The sequence below is a fragment of the Necator americanus genome, chromosome V (genome assembly GCF_031761385.1).
Source record: "Necator americanus strain Aroian chromosome V, whole genome shotgun sequence".
NCBI lineage: Eukaryota > Metazoa > Nematoda > Chromadorea > Rhabditida > Ancylostomatidae > Necator > Necator americanus.
This window is the reverse complement of record NC_087375.1, coordinates 3,297,603-3,315,061: the sequence shown is the minus strand read 5'-3', so window position 1 is coordinate 3,315,061 and position 17,459 is coordinate 3,297,603. Positions and strand designations below refer to the sequence as shown.

Here is a 17,459-nt window from a genome sequence, read left to right as displayed (position 1 = left end):
ATCATCAATCGATCGTGCTATAGTCGGACCTCTTATGGACTGCGCTAAACCCGCCTGTGATCTAGCAGATTTCACCCAGAAGGTTGAATTAGTTATCTGGTGTGCTTGGGTGTAAGAATCTCCGTATTCATTCGTTGAGAATTCATCCCGAACAAATCAGAATGGATAAAAATGTCTGTGTTTCTCAGTGGTGGGGATTGACTCGAAAATAAGCTGTAGCAACATCCTTTGACATATACTAGCTACAGTTTCATTTGTCGTTCTCATTGTTGATTAAATGGTTGTTCAGAACTGTGCTGTGTAAGTTTTTGAGGTTTTTTCTTCTCAAATAAACGAATAGACTATTGGAAGAGGGCTAGGATTTCTACAACGAAGAATATCAAATTTACAAGTCTTCAATCTCAGTGTCATCTCATGTCGTACACCTTGATTTTCTGTATTGTATTCTGTATATCTACATATTCTGTATATTTTATCTATATATTCTGATTCTGTACTTTCTAAGCCGAGTTGTGCTTACTTGTGGATCATTTATGATCATGACATATAATACTTATGGACTTACTCTGTCACATCTGTGGATAAAGAAATTCCAGAAAGCAATGAGACCGATAAAACAGCGTCGAATTGGTGCGCCGATGCCTAGATCGTGATCTTGATGTCGATATTTTTTTCTTTGGATCCATCTCCAATAACCGCCTAATACTTTATAGTCACGCGATCCAGAAGTAGAATTAGATTTTTTTTTTGTTGCACAGAAAAGGTTTTTCTCCAAACGAGCCACTTTTGCTTTCACCTTTTCAAACTTTGAAGAAAGCAAACTCCCCGGAGCATTACCTAAGAATGAAATATTTATTTACATTATTTGTATTTATAACTTCTGTTAAAGTCTATTTGAGAAGTGAAACAGCTAAACGACGGTTCTATCACATCGGTATGTTTGTTGCGTTTTCATCGGATTTCCATTTTTCACCGTCAGTCTGGAACAATTCCATGTAATTTCCTCCAAAACAAGGTTAGCTTGGAACTAGTAAATCGACCATTTTGAGTTCTTTGGCATGAATTCTCAATGAATGGATACAGAGACTCTCACACCAGACACGCTAGATAACTAATTCAATCTTTTCGGTGAAATCTACTATCGGGTGTAGCGCAGTCGATAAGAGATCCGATTTTGACTGCACGATCGATCGATGATTCGAAACGATCTCAGTGCCATCCAAGCACTTCATCTCTCTAGAGTCAATAAATTTGTACATACCAGACTGGGAGGATAAAAACACTGACTTGATGATCGGTTGGCCCCCGCAAGTCATTGTATGGGCCAACACGGGTTCTAAAACCTCAACTATTACGAATTGCAATGAAACGCGTCGGCGCATCCGGAATAAGTTGTTACGTCAGAGACTTTTTCCTTTTTATCTGTCTAGGAGGGTAGTTCCTTCCCGCGCACCTCAAGTCATTGTATAGGCCAACAGGAGTTCCAAAACCTCAACGATCACGAATTGAAGTAAAGCGCTCCACATCCCACGTGGATTGATTATGCCCGTGACGTTACAGGTTTTATTTCTGTGTGTTGCGCCTAGTCGAAACGAGGCAGGTCCTACTACATCAGGAAGCAGTAAGCTGTGTATAGGTAGTGTCTAATATCGTCAGAGTTATACGTTGTCGTTAGAAGTCAATGAAATGAGTCGGACATGCCGAGAAAGAAGTGAGGGATAGGGGCCAGGAGTGGATACGAGGATTTTCTTGTCGTTGATTTGCGCTCAAAACAACAACAAGACACATAGAAATGAAAGAAGGTTGCAGCTAAGATTTTCCAATTGTCACGAATGAAAAAAAAACACGAGGAATATGATTGATAGGAAAAGTAATGCAATGCTATAGTGTCAAATGGATTCGAGATCTATCAAAAGTGCATAAAATGTCAGAAATTATCCAATAGTTTGTTTTTTTTCTCTTCAATGAAGCATTTGCGACTAAATTTCCCTCTCAGAGTTCCTGATTTCTCTGTGTGCTTCGTGTGAATTTCACTATCATTTCCAGGGACGCCTCAGACGATATTCGAACAATCTGTGTGGTTGTGGCTGTGGGAATATGCGTCGCAATCGTAATTTTCGATGCTCTATATCCTTGCTTCCTCTCTGTACTTCGTTCTGTTAGAAGAGAAGAAATAATATTCTCGTGAAAGAGGTCTGTTTCAAGCACGTGTTCATCCTGTCACAAATGACGAATACAGTTATGTAAATAAATATGCAGTTTTTCTTTCGAACATGAAACTAGCAATACTGATTTATTTTGAAGTGTACCTCAGTGCCCGAATAACCCCGAAGTGTGAACCGCTAACTACATACAAAACACAAGAGCAGCGATAAATCTTATAGTTCTCGGTTGCCTAATCCTGGTAACCTACGAACAGACAAGCACACGGGTGACGCATGCCATCGTTGCATATTGTGACTGGCTCAGTCTCGTGTAGCCTCTACGGCTCACATAGTCCTGATCGTTCTAATTCCATTCCGGAGACCTCATTGGCTCTTATTAAATAGATTTAAAAAATTAAATAAACGTTTTAATTAACGAAATACACTACTTTCCTCTCTTAGCATAGGCAGAAGGCAATAAAAAAAATCACAGATGAAGCCAACGACTCCCCCAGCGACTAACCACGTTGCTAGAGAAGATATCCCAGTTCTAATGCAAAGAAAGAACTTCCTTTCGCATCTGCGTAGCCAAATCCCAGGAGTAATCTTCAACAACAAGAAGCATACATCGCTCAGAGGAGCCGTGGATGGCTTTCCATGGACGACGTTCCCTCTAAAACTCTGCGGTGCCAAGATAAAAAGCTGCTCGGCAACTCTCAACACTGTTGATGATGTTGATGTTGGCGAAGCAGCCCTACCTATTTGGGGGGGAGTACTTCAGCACCGGGTGCAGCAAGTTTACTGCATGGAAAAACATCAATGGTTTGATTCCACATCAATCCCAACAAAACCTTTCATCTGCTCCAAGCCAGTGAATTGGTACCAAAGTTCCCCGAGAGGATAAAAAAGATTTAAAAATTAGATTTATGAGAAGTACTAAGTTGACAGTTCGGTTCACTCCCACAAGTCAAGGCGCACGTTTGTGAACCGCACAGAATCCCGGTTCCGAAGGAGCTAGCGCTAGTCTAGCTATCAGAAGGCGGCGTAGCTCCTCCGAAACCTGAGAGCTCCCACTCAGAGTCCCGTCTCCTGTCCCAATTCCCCCTTCCAGATCCTCGGGGCTGCTCCTTACTCCCTATGCCGCTTAAGTGGCATTAGGTGGTACAAAAGTATTACAATGCGGTTTATCCCTAAGGCGCTAATACAAGGCCATAACACATAATATTCACGACACAACAGATGGCAATTGGTATCGGTATGGCCGCGTTACAATGGTTATGTGGTGATTGGTTCTCATCTCCAATCTCCGGGATTGTACATCAGTCTGCATCCTTTGAATCCGTAATTCTCCCCAAATTTTTCCACTTTCGTTCTTGTTCTTGTAAACCATTGTGACCATCATTATCAATGTTCGTGATATCCTAAGCTGTATGACCGGATTTCTTTTCGAATTTTTTTTCCAAGTCTTCACCCAGAGGCACTATTTACGACCAGACAGTCTCCTCTAGCCTTGGTATAAAAGCGTCATCGAGTCACAAGGGATGCTAGTGTTTTCCACGTGCCCCTACCTCTGAGTGATATGCAACTCATATAAAACATATAAAGGGAGTTTCATTCAATATTCGATCTTCTCGCGTATAGTGCTTTCAAAAAACTTACTCTTGTATTGTGAAATGGGAGAAGGCGATAAGGTGAGTTTTGTGAAAGCAAAAAAAAAACACTTTAGGCGAACCCAGCAGTCGGTCCAATATTATAGAATATCCTTAGCTATCCAGGGTGGATATGTTCGCAATGACGATCGTTTGATGAATAAAGAGGTGCAAAAAGCGGGTAAGCCACTTATGTAACCTGGAATACACATCTATGCATCAAAAATTGCAATACACTTTTATGCATCAAAAATATGGTGCAGGTTTAACGTCAGAATTAAGAGTCGGTAGAATCCTCTAGCCTAGATTGTAAAGAAAAGAATGCGACACACACTACATCTATGGATGTAGCAGATACCCAGCTGTTATCGACACAACCCTTCAGAAAAGTAAACTTCCACTACTTCATGCAGTCGTCCTCAAAAATGGTGTGGGAGCTGATTTAATTCCTACGAGAAGCGTTAGAACACACCATACTTGTACACGCTTCGATGCTATCCTGTTATTCCAACTACTCTGAGAATTGTCCTAGAATCTAATCGTCTGTCCCGGGTACTCTATGTGACATTGTTCTCATTGAAAGAAGTATTCCATTTTTTTTAGTATCAACCTCACTGTTATGTTACATCTCTGCGTGGTTTTAAACATCTGAACCGTGCATTTCTCTCTGAATTTTCCCAACGAACATAACGAGAAGAGTCATTTTGAACCACTAGTATTTTAATTTCTAGTTCCTGACAAAGAAACATTATAGCACAAAGGCGGCCTTCGAGATTTGCCCTAATATGGGAACTCGTTTCGATTCGATTACTTTTCTATCTTCTCGGACGTGCTGTGGGAGAATATCCACGTTCTTTCCTGCTACTGTCAGTGAGTTTTTATGCAAGTATACTCTCACACCTTATCTAACAGATTAGTTTTTAGTTTATTCTCATTTACTGACTAACACCGTTATCACACAGTTCACTCATCGTTCTACAGGCAGTAATTTGTAGCCTTTTGAACCGAATAAAAGTAATAGGCAAGCAATCACCAAAATTCTGTCCTACACCATTTGATGTAACATTGACTTATGAGACAACATTATGGTTAGTATTCAGAAGATTTTGATGCTAGGATAAACTACTTGCTTTTATCAATCGTAGTCGGCCGTAGTCGCGACATAACCGATCAAGAACGGTTATGTCGCGACTACGGCCGCTAGTCTGCCAGATCCACTTCAGGAGGCTCATTGATGTGTGAGGTCCGTGAGGAAATGGCACTGAGATCCTGACACCCCAGGTGTGCGCGAATCTTCGAGGCTACAGTTTATTCGCACGAGGAAATGGTAAACACTAGGCTTGCGTCCGGCATCGATGGTTCACGCTATGCACTCGCTAGCGAGAAGATTCACTGGAAGACCCTAAGGCTACCGCAGAAAGAAACCCGCTCGAGAACTGCCAACCCAAACAGTCTCTTATAAAGCAATCAAAGGTTGAATATAATAAATGAGATCAAGGGAAAAGCTAGATGCTTTGTAATTAGAATATCATATGAATTTATAGTTTCTTGTTTTGCCAACAAGCTTTTAGTGAAACATTATTGGCGACCTGAGGTTCCGACAACTTCCTCTTTATCAAAAGATTGAAAATGTTTGAAGATCTTTGACCCTCTCGTCAGATACGTCCTTTCTCCTTGCCAAGCCTCGATATCGTTCTAAGTACACCACGCTACAATCCCAAACAGGGCAACAAACTGATCTTATCTCACCAAATAATGTAGTGCATCTGAAATGGATAGTTTACGTCCGCTTCAGATGCATTACCAACTGAAGGATTTTTTTTTAAGATGCTCATGTCGCTTACATCGATGGGTATGAAATATTTGCTACTTCGCGATAATATACGAGAAGGCTATACACCAGTCAATGCTGAGTCGTACTATGAATCTCTAGTGATGCGTGAATTTTCAAATTCTTCCGGTTCGACTTCAGCTTTACGTTATCATCAGCAAGTTCTCAGTTTTATTAGTTACTAAGTGCTGATTTTCACGGTTTAATTTTCAATTTTCAGTCGATCCCATGAGACTAGCTTGTATGATGTTGGCTAGAGACGGGAAGTCAATGCACCGAAAAGAGTATCTCGATGAAGCAGATCGAATTGTTAAAGCAATATATGGTTTAACTGTGAAGAGTGGCCACCGCCGAATAATCTACAGGCAAATTTGTGAGCCATACTGTTTTGGAACTGAGGCCTTCAAAACGTTCAAGGTGAGTCACCTAATAACAGGGTTCGTTTAAACTTCCCAACTATGACGAATCTCAACTAAAAATGTCTCTGCAGAAATTACTGTTACCTTTACCTTGTTCAACAATCCTGTGTACAGCTAACGGGAAAGTTTTTTCTCTTGACTCCCATAAATGTGAGAACGTCTTTGTGGTCGTTTCTTTACGGTAGTAGACAAAGGAAATCATTTGAATACCAGAGTTTAAACCAATTCATTAGGTCGTCAAATGACTCTCTTCCAATATCTTTCCAACCCAGTACTTACAGTTTATGTTCATACGTGTTACATGGTCCTGTATGGTCCTCTGGATACACAGATTAGATCACCTCCTCGAATCCTTGCCACCTTTAGTGCCATACATCAGTTTTTTTTTCTCCAGACGCTAACATGACACACAATTATTATCCAAACAGACCCACTTCATCTCCTCCTCTACCATAATGCAAACTTGAAGGCAAACTAAGTCACTCCAATCAAGCCCAAATACACAAAGAATGTAATTTCTTACCAGATGTGTTCGGCTAAGCACCCACATGCATTGGGGAACACAAAGACTTATTTAACTTCATCGGTGGGCGAGTGTTACGGTCTAACACACGTATCCGCATCTTCGCCGGAGTGTGTGGTCCTTGAACATATCCGATCTCATCCTGTTCGATCTTCAGCTAGAGTTGGCGTAGAATCTACCCATCGCAATTCCATAAGCGGCCGAATTTCATATCTCGACTGAACTGCCCGTCAACGCCAAGTGTCCTCAAACCTTCCTTTACCACCTCTTTTTAGAACTTTTTTACGATCAGAAAGCTTCTTCCAGGATGGCCCTGAGAGCATCCTCGAGACAAGACGATCAGACGATCCATAATGCGAACAAAGACGCGAAGATGACTTTTTCTTACTGCTTCAGGAGACCGGGCAAGATGTTGACGTTTTCCTCGTGTCATCCGCCCGTACAACATATCCACTTCCGAATAACATTCTTCGTCATGACAAACAGTAGCCTAACAGTCTTCACAGCTTACTCTCCATGCAGTCAAACTTCTCCATCACCGTCGACGAGGCTGCCCAAGTCTCCAATCCATACAATAATGAACGTGTAACTAATGTGAACACAGTACTTAGATTAAGTACTGAAAATCAGGATCCCAAGGTCAAACACGAGAAGAGGTTGGCTGAACTCAGACTGAGGCTAGAAAGGAAGAAGTGAGACACAAGAACTCTTTTGAAAACACTCTCTTCATGGAATACTCTGAACCAAAGGATTCACTCATTTTCGAAAAGAAAAATTAGCAGCAACTCACAACTCCGTGGCCAATGTGGAAAGTTTCAAGATTAAACTCACCTGTTTCAAGTTGGATAAAGTAGCAAGTACTGTAAAAATACAAAAAACGATTTAGTTCGACTGTGGATTGTAGATTTTACACGAATACCGTGTTAAAAACACTCTGGTAATAGGTTTAAAGAATCCTTCCTCGTCTCTGTTTTCGACGAACAATGTCTTGAAAAATAGTTTGTCACCAGAAGCGTTTCTATGTACTAAGTGATGGTTTCTGTTTGCAAAGTACATTGTCCTTTAGTTTTCTTCTCTTTTATTTTAATTATTTCTTTTTTTTTCTCATTTACAGGAGTACTTTGACAGGCAATATAAAATGGCAGTGGAATATGGTTACTTCAGTTCTTTATATAATTTGACGTATCCATATTCGACTATTATTCAAGAGAGAATGCCCATTGACAATTTCTTCTTCGGGGTGAAGCTCATAGACCAGAATGAAACGGAAGCAGCAAAGAACAAGTCAAGGGTAATTCTTCTTCTACTATTTCATTTTTTTAACATTAACCCGATCTTACAGATTAAAAGAGTAGTGGATTGGTTGGAATATTGGGTTAAAACCTATGATATCGATCGAACGAGACCAATCGAGTATCAGATAACAAATATGGAACACGTAACTGTGAATCTTTCTATTTTCAGTACTTATGAGTAAGTCCAACGGTAGCAGATTCGTTCGGCGAAAGATGAAGCAGGATAGTTTTTCTAAGAAATTATTGTGATGGTTAGACATAAGATAACCACATTTGAAGGAATTCCTGAAAAATGGCATATTAGCACAGTACTAGTAATCGAGTTTCATTGAGTGGTCACGAACTAGTGTTTTTATCCTCCCAGACAAGTTTGCAACCAATTTATCGACGTATCAATTCATCGAAGTATGAAAGTCTCGATAGACATGGGGAGATTTTGACATTTAGTGCATTCGCAGCCGAACCTCTTGCCAATTGTGATACATCCGCTCATATGTCTCTTTAACCCGTCTTTAATTTATTTACAATCACTTGGATTTCTTCAATTTCAACTATTTCTGATCGTCTACCTCTACAATTTAAAATAGAGGAGGTACCATCGTCGGATATGGGCGGGTGTAGCGCAGTCGATAAGAGATTCCGCTATCTGCTCGATACATCGGAGGTTCGAATCCGCTCTAGTGCTCACCAAACCTTTCATCCTTCTGGACCTTTCATCTTTCTGAACAGGTTTCAAAACGATTTTCAGCTATTAGCTTTGTTCTTATACGGCAGTAAGAATACTAAATTTGCTGTAACCGATCTATCACTATGGGAACTTGGAGTATATGACTGGGCCAAACGATATAATAAAGGAATGTTTACCAAGAAGACATTGATTGAACTTTTCGTGAGTATATAACATTTTGTTCTATATACAACGTGAATGTGATGTACAATAGATAAGAGGAAGCCGGTGATTGAATCCAACATTAGAAATTCTCCTGAACGCTCTTCTTATTCCATAAAAAAAAGATTTGTTTTTCTTAAAATTCCCTTATAAAGGATAGGTGAAGCGTATTTCCTGCTGTATGAAAAAGCGATCAATAAATGTTGGTCATTAATTTGTGTAGAATTTTCTACTTACAGATATGTGTGTATAATATGTAGTAAATATACTATAAATAATAATAAATATGCAAATATATACTATATATAATATGTACTGTAATAATAAATATACAAATATAATACAATCTTACAACTTTTTTTAAAATGAAACAAGGTGGACAGTCAAAACAGTTATTCCATGGAACTGGGACATCTTTTCACATGCGTGAATGGATCGGAAGATTGAACGAAATGATTCCAGATTTTCGGAAACCATATTTTGGACATGGAAGTCAATGCAGATAACAGAAAACTAGCTCCCTATTTTGGTGGAGGTATTCTTTTCCTGAGTGTAATAAATTTGCTACCATTACCTTTCATTAGCTCTTATTAAAAGCGACCAGAATGCTTTTCATGTTTAGGCTTTGGGTTCATGATAGGAATTGTCGTCTTTTTTGTTTTTTCAAGTGCATATTATAGCGATGCATTGGATTCTGGTAAAATGTAAGCAAGAATAGAGTTGCACGTTGTGATATCTGTGTATTCGGGTCAAAACGACATAAAGCACGGTGCAGTTGCGCAAGCGGCTGCGCTGCGGCTGCACCATGCTCTTGTCAAGGAACCAAAGCGAACTGGCAGTGACGAATGGAGCCAGCACTGTACTGAATACTGCGTACTGAATAGGTTAAAAAAAACTGAAGTGTTTTCCTCTTATTTGGTGAAGATTCCACATTACTACTTTGTTTTGTTGCTTTCCTGTGACCGGTCGTTGTCAAAGGTGCACTATGACTTTACGCACACCCTTTATATCTGCTGACAGGGCAGCCTACTCGGATATGTTTAGTAGTGTTTTTACAGCCTAATCGGAATTGGTGCCATATTATGTCCTCTTCTTGCCATTACCTGTACTTATGGTATACTTTCACTTATGCAATTACCTATAAATTCGTTATTGTTTGTAATGCCATTTTTGATAATGGGAGTAGGTTCGTGTGTTCTCGTTTCTTAAAATCAACATACGTTACAACTCATAGTGTTTTATTCCGTAAGAATCATGGAAACGTGAAAAAAAAAATACTTTCAAGGCGTGGACTCCTCGTTTTTGATGACGTATTCATGGCAGAAGTTAGCAAATAAAAAATGCTCGACTTCAGAGAGGTTAGGTAAGTGGACTTAATATTTGTTGCGTGTAAGAAAAAAATAAATTATGCTTATCACTGCACAAGTAATGAGTGGTCCTTGAACTGAAATTCTCCGCTCGTTTCTGCTAGCAAGCGATGAAAATTGTGCCAGAGAATTAGAAGAATGCATCATATGCGTACATGACCCAGACATTGTTTAAAAAAAAATTCCCTTCACAATTTTTGTTAAACCTTTTTTCTGCAGCGATTCTAACTCTTTCATTGCATTCCAGAACTGTTTCGTTAGATTGCGATCTCTCAAAAAACTACTCTTTCTCAATGAATCCCGATAAGAGTAGCATTTTCAGGCGTGGTTTATCAGGATTGTGGGCCAAGCATCACCATATCTTCTCTAACCAACATACTAGCATTTGCAGTGGGTTATCTAACACCAACTCCTGGTTAGTTTTTGTTTCTTTCGTATTCAGCAATGAAACTTGAAAATTTCAGAAGTGCAAGCGTTTTGTTTCGGAACTGCTACTGCTATGGGTCTCACATATATTTTTCAAATGATTTTGTTCGGCCCAACTCTAGCAGTAGCCGCTGCTTCTGAAAACCCGAAATCTTACGTTGAAAGCTTAAGAGGGTGGAGAAGTCAGGTGACTATCTGTTGTACAATTGTATCATTAATCTAATTGTTGGAAAGAAAAGCGAAACTAGGGAAACCCTTCTTGTATACAATTTCTGCTCAGGAATGGAAAAACAATATCGGACTCCCATTAGAGACAGTAATTAGGACCACTCGCAAAATGTTGCACTCCTCCTCCTTCTCTAAGCTAATGGTATTGCTCAAAAGTTGCGCTGTTGTTCGTAATCGATCGCATCCGCTCCTTGAGTACGTTCCGGTTACCGCTTGCCAGTTGATATGTTGATGGAAAGAATTTCGAAACGCGGAACGGCTCCTTTATAGAGGCAAAAGTGGGTGGGGCGTAAAGCGCGCGAAACAAAAGAGAGCTGTGGGAGCTTGTCGCGTCCGTGGCACGCGTCCTTTAGATGTTACGAAGAAGAGTCGCGTGGAATCCGTGACGGCAGTTCAGGAAAGATCAGAAAAATTTAGCCGCTCATAAATTCGCAATTCAATCACAATCTTTCAAGTTTTTATTCTTATTTTATTTTAATAATGATTTTTCCATCTTTCGGCGCGGGTATTTTTATATCGTTTTTTTTTTCACTTTTGGAGAGTAGTTTGTTCCAGATTGATGTGATCTCTCGTGTATTATTCCGCATACATTGTGTTATTGTAAGTCATGGATACATAGCACTACTCATCCTAATTGCAACACTAGTATACTGGTACTACTCCATAGATGGCATTCTTACGATGAGAATCAGTTTGGATTCAGCGAAGATTCTTCCAAGAGATTCTCTGCTTCATAAACCTAATTCACTTCTCACAGATTTCGGTAGGAAGGATATAAGTGTTAGTGATGAATTAAAAATGTAAGATATTTATTTAGCTATAGCTAAATTCTTAAGGGAACGTCCCACCTCGGTTTTTTTTCGGAAACGCATATCATAAATAAAATTCCTGACCGACATTGATCACAATGGCATAAAGCTTTCCGAGAAGCTTGACGTTAGGTACAAGATTCATACAGCAGTACATAGTCGAGAGTTGCCTGCAAGTGATTGCTACTGAAATATGGAGCATGAAAATTGAAAAACCACAATTTAAGGACAAATAGCCATTTCCCTGGTTTTTCCAGTGGTGGTTTTGGCTCACCGTTTTATTCCTTCCTTTTAGAAATCCACTATTCAATTAGTTGATAAAAACATGTTTATTGTAAGCTTGATCTCCTAACACTCAATTTATTTATTTTATTATTATCTTATATTCATTTTTTCGTGGTAAAAATAAGAAACTACGTATACAACTTTTGCAATGAGAAAAAATTCATTACGTCACAATGGGGAGACACAAAAGTCACAATTTACTACAATCTCTTAGATGCTCAAACTGTCAATTCGATCAAAATAATTTCAAATATACTGTAATAAATAAATTGCCAATAAATAGGTGATAACTCCACAAGTAGATAACTGCGTAATAATGTTTACATTATCTTTACGCGAACTTGTCGTGTTTTATTTATTTACAGTATGGAAGGAAAATCTTATGCCGTATATTTTTGTCAACACACGTTTCAATATAACAGATCGTAATTTAACGAAACAATTCTGGAATGCATTGAAAGAGTTGGAATCACTTCCACACTGTAAAGGTGATAATTTAAAAAAAAAAACTAAAAATATTCCCCATTGTTTGGGTCCCATTAGAAATTTCAGGACCCAATTCATCGTATGTATGGTATAGAAATTTTGTAAACGATAACATTAAAACGAAGAGCGATTACCCGCTTGAGGTAAGTAGCTTCTATAATTTCCCTCCATTAAAAGCTGATCTGCTAACCTACGGTAGCTACGAGGGGTTGCATCTAACGGACACCTACAGTAGATAAGAAGAGTTTATATCCTGTCAAAATACAAATAGTTTTAAACACTATTTTCCTTGTCCTGATTCAATTTTTATTGATTTTTAGATCAATATCTAGCTGAAATGGAATCTAGTCCTAATAGTCAACGTTTTTTCACTAGCATACACTATGTTTCATTTTATTTTTTCTTTTCCAGGATATTGTGGATCCGAAAAAATTGAGCATTTTCCTCGCACTTGATGCACGTCATTTCAATACGTCGATGAAGCTGAGCAATTCAAGGTATGCCGAACATTGACCGTATTTCCTAGGAAGTAATTGTCTTTTTTTTCCTCATTTTTATTTCTTCAGCATCAATAATTGAGTAATCACAATCGTAGTAATCGAAAATAATCGAGAAAGAGTCAAAAGTGTTCTGTTCGCCAGGAAAAATCTAATGATAAGATTCTCTTGGGATTTTCCTCTTTGTTCTGTTTTTTAGAGAACACGCCTGTTCAATTCTCACAGACTTAATTCATCACCCCACGAATCTGAGGTGGTATGGATTTCAGGTGGAGTATTCGTCTATGGGGTCGTAGATTATTGAGAGAAAGGTGATTCCGTCCATTTCTTCCTAATTCCCGTAAAAAAACGGCCCGGAAGATGCGGCTTCGAGCGTTCCGGCGCAGTATTTTCCACAGGGACTTCGATTGGAGCGCGCCAGCCTTGTGCACGCGCGCATCTTCCGGGCCGTTTTTTTACGGCAATTAGGAAGAAATGGACGGAATCACACCCCTCTCCATAATCTACGATCCCGTATACGAATACTCCACTTGAAACTCCGCACTACCTGAGATTCGTGGTATGCTGCCTTTAAGTGATTGGCGTGAATCAATCCGCTTGGGATGCTCTAACGCGTTCACTTTAATTCAAATTCGTTTGAGGTTTACGCACCAGCCAACGTATCAAATCAGTATTCTTATCCTCCCAGACAAGTCTGGTACCATTTAATCTGCAGCGGAAGGATGAACAGTTTAGTTAATACTAGAGCGGTCACGAACCACCGACCAATTGTGCATTCATAGCGGAACCTCTTACCGGCTGCGCTACAACGGTCTATTTGTTCACTCATATTGCAGGCTGATATATATAGTTACATTTCAGCGGAACCCTTACAGTGGAGAGATTTTTCATCATATTAGCATACACAAATGTTTCGAATTGGGATATTCGCATAAAGTTGATGACACAGTGGCGAGAAATAATTGCGAAGTGGGTTGGTTAAATTATATTTTACTAAGTGAAATGTGTGCTCGACTTTAATTAAAAATCGTTAGAGGTTTATTAACTCGTGTATAACATCTGCGACGACTTATGAGGTCGAGCCAATGTGTCAACATCAGTTTTTTTTCTATTCTGCTAAACAAGTCTAGTACCAATTTACCGACCACAGAGATATGAAGGCATTGGTTGGCACCAGTGCGGTTTTGAACTATCGCTGTGTAGTCACAGCTGAACCTCTTACCGAGTGCGTTACACTTGCTCCCCATGTTGTTTCATTATTAATGTTTCGTTATTATCATTTTTAACCAAATATTTGGAATGTTCTTCTAAATTCTTCTTTGAACAATAATCACGATTTTATAGCATGATTTCTGGTCCATTGAATGCTTTCATAATTATCCCGCAAATCCTCACCTCGATTCCTTTTAAAAGAACATTTAAAAGAGTTACAAAATCATTTTAATGTTAGCATCGTTCTAAACAACCAGTTTCACTCGCTCAGCGTAGCAAAATCCATGCAGTCATTTTGCGTTATTGATGTCTGGGTTATGACATATCAAAAAAATTGAATTTTGCCATTTTTCCATTGGAAATTTTCGATAGTTATTCAAAATTAAGATATCCCGACCTCAACATGACTGTATATGAGGAGGGAGGAATGTTCGTTGATCAAATGTTAAGTCTCAAGAGACTTACGGTACAGGTGAGATTTCCATAATAAATTTCATTACTATATTATTTCGTTTTGACCAAAACGTTCAAAAAAAAGTTCAAATCAGCCATGGCATCAAGTAAGAATGAGGTAAGCCATAGCTAGTGAGTATGAAATTAAAAGGTCGTGAATTTGATCAGTAGCAGCTGTGTAGGCTTTGAGGACTATTTTCCGATAAATCAAAGGTGAATCCATCAAATCTATCATAATCAAATCAATCAATCAGAAAAAAAAAATCAACCAATCAATGAAGTGGTATTCACCAAGCAAACTGTGCAAAATATCACAAATGCGAAAGAAGCAAAGAGCTGGTTTGTCACTCCTCCTGAATTACTGACTCAGGTCGAAGCTCCCTTCAGAAAGAGACCAGAAAGTCCATTAAAAATCTGGATATTTCAAAAAATACACGATGTTCGAGAATTTGTTGTATCAACAGAATTTATTTCATCAGATGAAAAATACAACAATGATTTATGAAAATATTTAGACTGCTCTTCTGACTCTTTTGTCTATGACCGCTATATGCGCCATATTCATAGGAAGACCTTGGAGTGTGCTGACAGCTTGTGCATCGATGGCCTCCATAAGTATTGGTATTTGTGTGATTTCAATTAGAAATTCACTTGTTTCCTTGAATCCAGCTTAATTATTGATCTATTGATCGTTAAGGTGTCATTGGCATCATGTCAAAGCTTTCCTTCGAACTTGATCCAGTTGTGATGATAGCGCATCTGATGACTATCGGAATGAGTGTGGACTACGTAGCTCATGCTATTTACCATTTCCAGGTCCAGAAAAGAGTTCCCTTAGAAATTCATAATCACGATAATTGTTATTTATTCAGCGTGACAGCAGAAGTGAAGTGAAAGGTGGGATATCAGTACAAGTAGCTCTCAAAAGCATGGCGGAAAAAGTGGAGCACACCGTTCTTTCCGTCGCATGGCCTATGGTGCAAGCTGGATTGTCGACTGTTTGCTGTGTTCTTCCGTTAACTTTTGCAGCGGTAGGTCTCACGGTATAGAATATTGATTGCCTCTCGATATTGATCTAGAAATAAGATCTTAAAATCTCAGTAACTCAAAAATAATGTCGTTGTTCAGCCAACACAAACAGTTAAACACAGCGTCAAAACAGCACCAATTTGAATACAGTGACTGAATTTTTGCAAATGTTGCCGTAAAACGCACAGAGAGAGGCAAGAAGGCTCTACCGTACCTTAAATTACTTCGGATATTCAGATTTTTGATTAGAATAAATTACGAATAAACGATTTCCAAATGTCAGAAAAGAAATCAAATTCCTAACTCTTAGTTAACTGAATTTATAACTGCATCATAAATGGTGAAAACTCTTGCATACGCTAATTTCTGAGAGCAGAGACTACTTCATGACTACAAGATCAGTCACAGAAAAATCTTATCCAGAAATTAGCCGTGTTACAGAACAGCGCATTTTCAAGATAGGGCCTACTATTTAACACATACAGTAGGGTCAAAACAGCATGAAGCACAGTGCAGTTGCGTAACCGGTTGCGGTCGAAGCGGTGCGGTGGAGCGTAGCGGTTCGGATCGTGTAAGGATCCTCGCTACCGCCACCCATCTCTGCAGTCCGCCATGGTCCCACCTCGACTCCATCCGCCTTCTCCACCGCCGCCGCTTCGAGCGCAGCCGTTTACGCAACTGCATCGTGCTTCATGTCGTTTTGACTTTACTATGTACTGTAATTGTTTTCAGACCTACTCTTCATCGGTATTCTTCAGTGCAATTTTGTTGGTGGTTTTGTTCGGTCTCACACATGGTCTCATTGTAAGTGCGCTCTCTTTTACAGCATTATAAAGCAGAAACGTTGTTCCCCTACAGATACTACCATCATTTCTAAGCCGTTTTTCGGGATGGTTCAATATATATAACTGTTGCAATATGAGGAGAGAAAGTGGAGGTGGTACAACAACGAATCTGCCGAACACATCGCTACATTCCCATGACAGCTATACATCTGAGTCACAAGAAAATTCCTCGAAAACCAATCCAGAATAATTTTCAATTCAATTTTCTTCGTTAATACATTAAATAAATACATACATGTGTTACATGCACTACAAACATAAATGAACGTTAATACACTAAATTTTTCCTCAATTTTGATATTATTGATATCATTCTCGTTAAGCTTTCATCATACATAGTTGTTCTAAAATAGTTTTGGAATTTCTACGAGAAAAGTGAGCACAATCTCATCAAGCTCATGAGTTTTTACCTCCATTGCGCTTTGGCTGATCTTCCTTATTATTCTCTTTCTTCCAAATATAATGAGAAATGTAGTATTATTTATTTTATTTATTTACTGTGGTACTTTGGATGATATAAATGTGCCTGCAAATGTGTTCGAATTCATCGTTGAAATTCCCTGTATAAGTGTACAAATTCAACATATATGTAAACATATATGCTACGTCATGAGTACAATGTATTAAATGAGTTAATGTGCAGCTCACATACCTTTAGTATGGTCAAAACAGTATGGAGAACAGTGCAGTTGCGCTCGAAGCGGTGCGGTGGAGCGTAGTGATTGGAATCGAGTGAGGAACACTGCTACCACTGTTCATCGCTGCAGTTCGCCGTGGTTTCACCTCGATTCCAATCGCTATCTCCACCGCTTCGAGCACAACTGTATACGCAACTGCACCGACACCAACAACTATCCGACTATATTAGCTTCAGCTCTAGAGCATTCAATGGTTCGCATGATCATGTATAGTGTATCGGGTCAAACCATAGATGCGATAGTCGGACCCGCTGCACCGGCCCCTTTCACTTTTGTACGGTTGCCGCAGGGACCACCTTCACTTTTGTACGGCTGACGAAGGAACCCCCTTCACTTTTGGACGATTGGCGAAGGGATCCTCACCATTTAAGCTG

At 39.2% G+C, this 17,459-nt stretch overlaps 2 protein-coding genes across 5 annotated transcripts; both read left to right on the top strand.

Annotated features, from left to right (window-relative positions):
• Positions 1–277: 277 nt before the first annotated feature.
• On the top strand, positions 278–16,577 carry RB195_012801 (uncharacterized protein; the record flags this gene model as incomplete). 4 transcript variants are annotated; one of them, XM_064202348.1, is made up of 27 exons in its annotated part: positions 278–300; positions 2,047–2,110; positions 3,786–3,835; positions 3,901–3,974; positions 4,548–4,663; positions 5,621–5,753; positions 5,845–6,041; positions 7,681–7,857; positions 7,909–8,010; positions 8,610–8,750; positions 9,213–9,285; positions 9,373–9,454; positions 9,809–9,936; positions 10,036–10,113; positions 10,440–10,532; positions 10,582–10,730; positions 11,327–11,534; positions 12,231–12,353; positions 12,418–12,494; positions 12,763–12,848; positions 13,710–13,817; positions 14,448–14,532; positions 15,029–15,134; positions 15,211–15,329; positions 15,386–15,544; positions 16,275–16,346; positions 16,401–16,577. In XM_064202348.1, the coding sequence occupies 27 exons, from the start codon at positions 278–280 to the stop codon at positions 16,575–16,577; spliced, it is 3,000 nt and encodes a 999-aa protein (XP_064058227.1). The 4 variants fall into 4 exon arrangements, with proteins under 4 accessions (XP_064058227.1, XP_064058228.1, XP_064058229.1 ...); XM_064202347.1 differs by lacking the exons at positions 278–300; positions 2,047–2,110 and having other exon boundaries at positions 3,818–3,835; positions 3,920–3,974; XM_064202346.1 differs by lacking the exons at positions 278–300; positions 2,047–2,110 and having other exon boundaries at positions 3,818–3,974.
• RB195_012802 (uncharacterized protein) lies at positions 2,638–3,048 on the top strand (the record flags this gene model as incomplete). The annotated part of the gene is made up of 1 exon (XM_064202350.1): positions 2,638–3,048. One exon carries the CDS (start codon positions 2,638–2,640, stop codon positions 3,046–3,048), a length of 411 nt encoding a protein of 136 aa, XP_064058231.1.
• Positions 16,578–17,459: the final 882 nt, after the last annotated feature.